Here is a 2,795-nt window from a genome sequence, read left to right as displayed (position 1 = left end):
AACACTAGCCCTCTGTACGTTCCGGTGGATGGTGAGTGGGTGAGTGGGCCATTCAGCCCTTAAAAAGCGAGTCAGCATCATTGCCGGCTCGCTGTAATCTGGCAGCAGGTGTAACGGCGGCCTGATATCGGAGGAAACACCTGCGATTAAATGTAAGATCCACTGGTTTGCTGAATGTGTGTCGCAATGACAGAAAACCACAAGTTGGTAAAAATAAAAAAGACGTTATTTAATTTCCTTTATTGTGACATATGGTAGTTAAGGGTTTGTGCTTAGGCAGCGGTTTTGGATTCAGCCTATATGTCCTGATTTGTGTGGGGCAGTGCCACATTTTTCACTTCTCCCAGTTGTCCGTCGTTGTCCCACCTTTGTCTGTCCACTGTCCTTTGGCTAATGCCGTCTCTCTGCCCTCTCAGAGCTGGTGCCCACCAAATGGGGTCTGGTGATGGACAGGATTCTGGTTCTGTCCAGGAAGTTCTCCGACATCCTGTCTAAAGTCCAGGGCTTCCTCTGGAGGATCCTGGAGCTCCACATCCTGAAGATGGTGGCTTTCTTCTCTGTGTGGGTTGCACTCCAAGAGGTAAATCTGTGTTAAGCGTCTGAATATGTGTGAGAAGCGAGCTTAGATCATTTCAGCAACAATCTTCATTCTGAAACTGACTGGTTCCTTCATGGAGGGATTTAGAGACAGAACCCTTCAGCATCAGGCGACCTCTAGTGGACACTTAAACAAATACCAGTGTTTACTGTAGACACTGTCTTGGAAACAACAGAAGGGATTGTTGGGTGATGAAAAGTTTGTGAAAGTGTGTTGTTTTAGAGCCACCAGAGCACAGGCCTAACTTTCTGAGGGACTGGTCAGGACATGTCCCCACCAATAATTTCTGCGTTTGTTTCCCTTTCCTCTCATTTCCTTTAGCCAAAGGTAACAAAGTTGGGTGCAGCTGTCTGTGTTCAGAGCGTTTTGAGTTGATGTTTTTTTTCTTCTCTCCCGCTGCTCTCATGTTCGCCTTTCAGTGTAACATAATCGGATCTGTCGCTGTGAGACATCGGATTTGCCGTCGCATTTGTAAAAAGTAGCTATGTGGTCAGAGGAGAGACACAGCAGCACTCAGTGAATATTAACCAGCAGCTACTTTGATGTTTAAGTAAAAGTTAAGAGATGGGTTCGTTAAAAAAAATAGAGATCATGCCACAGAAAAATCAGTTTGTCAGACATACGGAGCTTTTTCAGCTAAAATGGCAACAGATTATAAGTTTATACAAGTTAGTATTATAATGCGAGAAGCTGGAGAGAAAACTGTTTTTTCTTCTTTACTAGTTAAAAAATCTTGGTTTCTCAGATGACCATGACTCCCAGTTACAGGTTAAAATGTTTTCTTATTTTCCACACAGAATCAGCTGGCAGAGCTTCTAAAGATCTTGAAATTTAGTTTCCAGCATTATTATATTAGTAAATAGATTCTTAAATCTTTTTAAACAGAGCAGAGAGAGAAGTAGGGAGAGCTGCAGATTTAAAGGGGAAACGGATTTACTGCGATATGCAACATGCAATAAAATATATCTCCAAGTTTGGCAGAAAGTTTGCAAGAACAAATACGCTATGCTATATTTAAAATGCAGCTTATCCAATTTTTGAAATTGAAATCGTACTTCTAAGAATGCATGATATATCAATTTTATCTTTGGAATCGACTGTTATTCGTTATTTTTTATACATTAATGTTTTTGGGCCCTATATATGTAATGCACTAAAAGGCATCTCTCTAACTATTGATAAATATCAGTGTATTATGGTTCTCTTGTGTTCTCAACAATAGGAAAGCATTCAATAAATATATGTTTGAGCTCATTTTTGGAAAATACAGAAACCTAATGAAAGCGTTCGGGTTGAGTCCATCAGCCAACTTTCATCACAGAGTTACACTCTCGCACCAGAGCGAGGCGGTTTGGGCCAGCTTAGGAGCTATGAAGGAGGCAGGCGTTCAGGGGTCATGTGACCTGGTGGTGGGATGGTCAAACTATTAAATCATTCCAGCCTTGAAGTGTGCAGACATAGATGTTCCAGCTCTGCTTCATGGTATTCCTCTGCTTTCGCCTGAAGCCGTCGGTGATGAATCTGGTCCTGGTTGTGCTGTGGTCCCTGGCGATGCCCTTCGGCCGCTTCAGGCCCATGGCCTCCTGCCTGTCCACAGTCTGGGTCTGCGTCATCATCGTGTGTAAGATGCTGTACCAGCTGAGTGTGGTGGACCCCTCTGAATACGCCCGCGTCTGCACCATGGTAGGACCCCACCCCCCCAGTTCAAACGGGACTTAATGTTTCAGTCAAACTGCTTTGCTTTGTTGAAGCTCTGTGCGTTCTTCCTCTGCAATAGCCTCCGACGAACGAAACCAACTTATCGCCAGAGGAGATGATGAACTCCACCCTGTACCAGCCTATAGATCCAGCCAAGTGGTTCGGCATCAGGAAAGACACGACCGCGCTGGGATACAGCAAGGTAGAGACACTCCCACCTTCTATGTGTCTTTAAAATCATCACAGCTGTGTCCGCTGGGTCCTAAAGAGTGACATTATGCCCAGAACTGGACTGATGATTGACAGTTTATGCATCTGGACTAAAGAGTCTATTTCTAATATATGTTATGTAACTGGTTTTAAAGAACATGCAGAACTGATCTAAGCTGTTTATGTCAGCACAGGACATGATTTATTTTATTGGGAAAAAATGAAACTGGTAGTTGGTTCCACAGGAGAGGAGCCTGATAACTAAAAGATCTGCCTCCCATTCTACTTT

General features: G+C 43.5%; 1 protein-coding gene across 1 annotated transcript in view; it reads left to right on the top strand.

The window, feature by feature from the left end:
* The window catches only part of piezo1 (piezo-type mechanosensitive ion channel component 1), a 114,317-nt gene that overhangs the window by 69,196 nt on the left and 42,326 nt on the right, over window positions 1-2,795 (top strand). The window contains exons 16-18 of the mRNA XM_015387142.1: window positions 417-580; window positions 2,105-2,281; window positions 2,376-2,498. Of these exons, the coding sequence (XP_015242628.1) occupies window positions 417-580; window positions 2,105-2,281; window positions 2,376-2,498 (464 nt within the window). The remainder of the gene's footprint in view (window positions 1-416; window positions 581-2,104; window positions 2,282-2,375; window positions 2,499-2,795) is intronic.

The sequence above is a fragment of the Cyprinodon variegatus genome, unplaced genomic scaffold (assembly GCF_000732505.1).
Source record: "Cyprinodon variegatus isolate N-32 unplaced genomic scaffold, C_variegatus-1.0 Scaffold386, whole genome shotgun sequence".
Lineage (NCBI taxonomy): Eukaryota > Metazoa > Chordata > Actinopteri > Cyprinodontiformes > Cyprinodontidae > Cyprinodon > Cyprinodon variegatus.
Note: the sequence above shows the minus strand (reverse complement) of the source record. Positions and strands in the feature narration are given on the sequence as shown.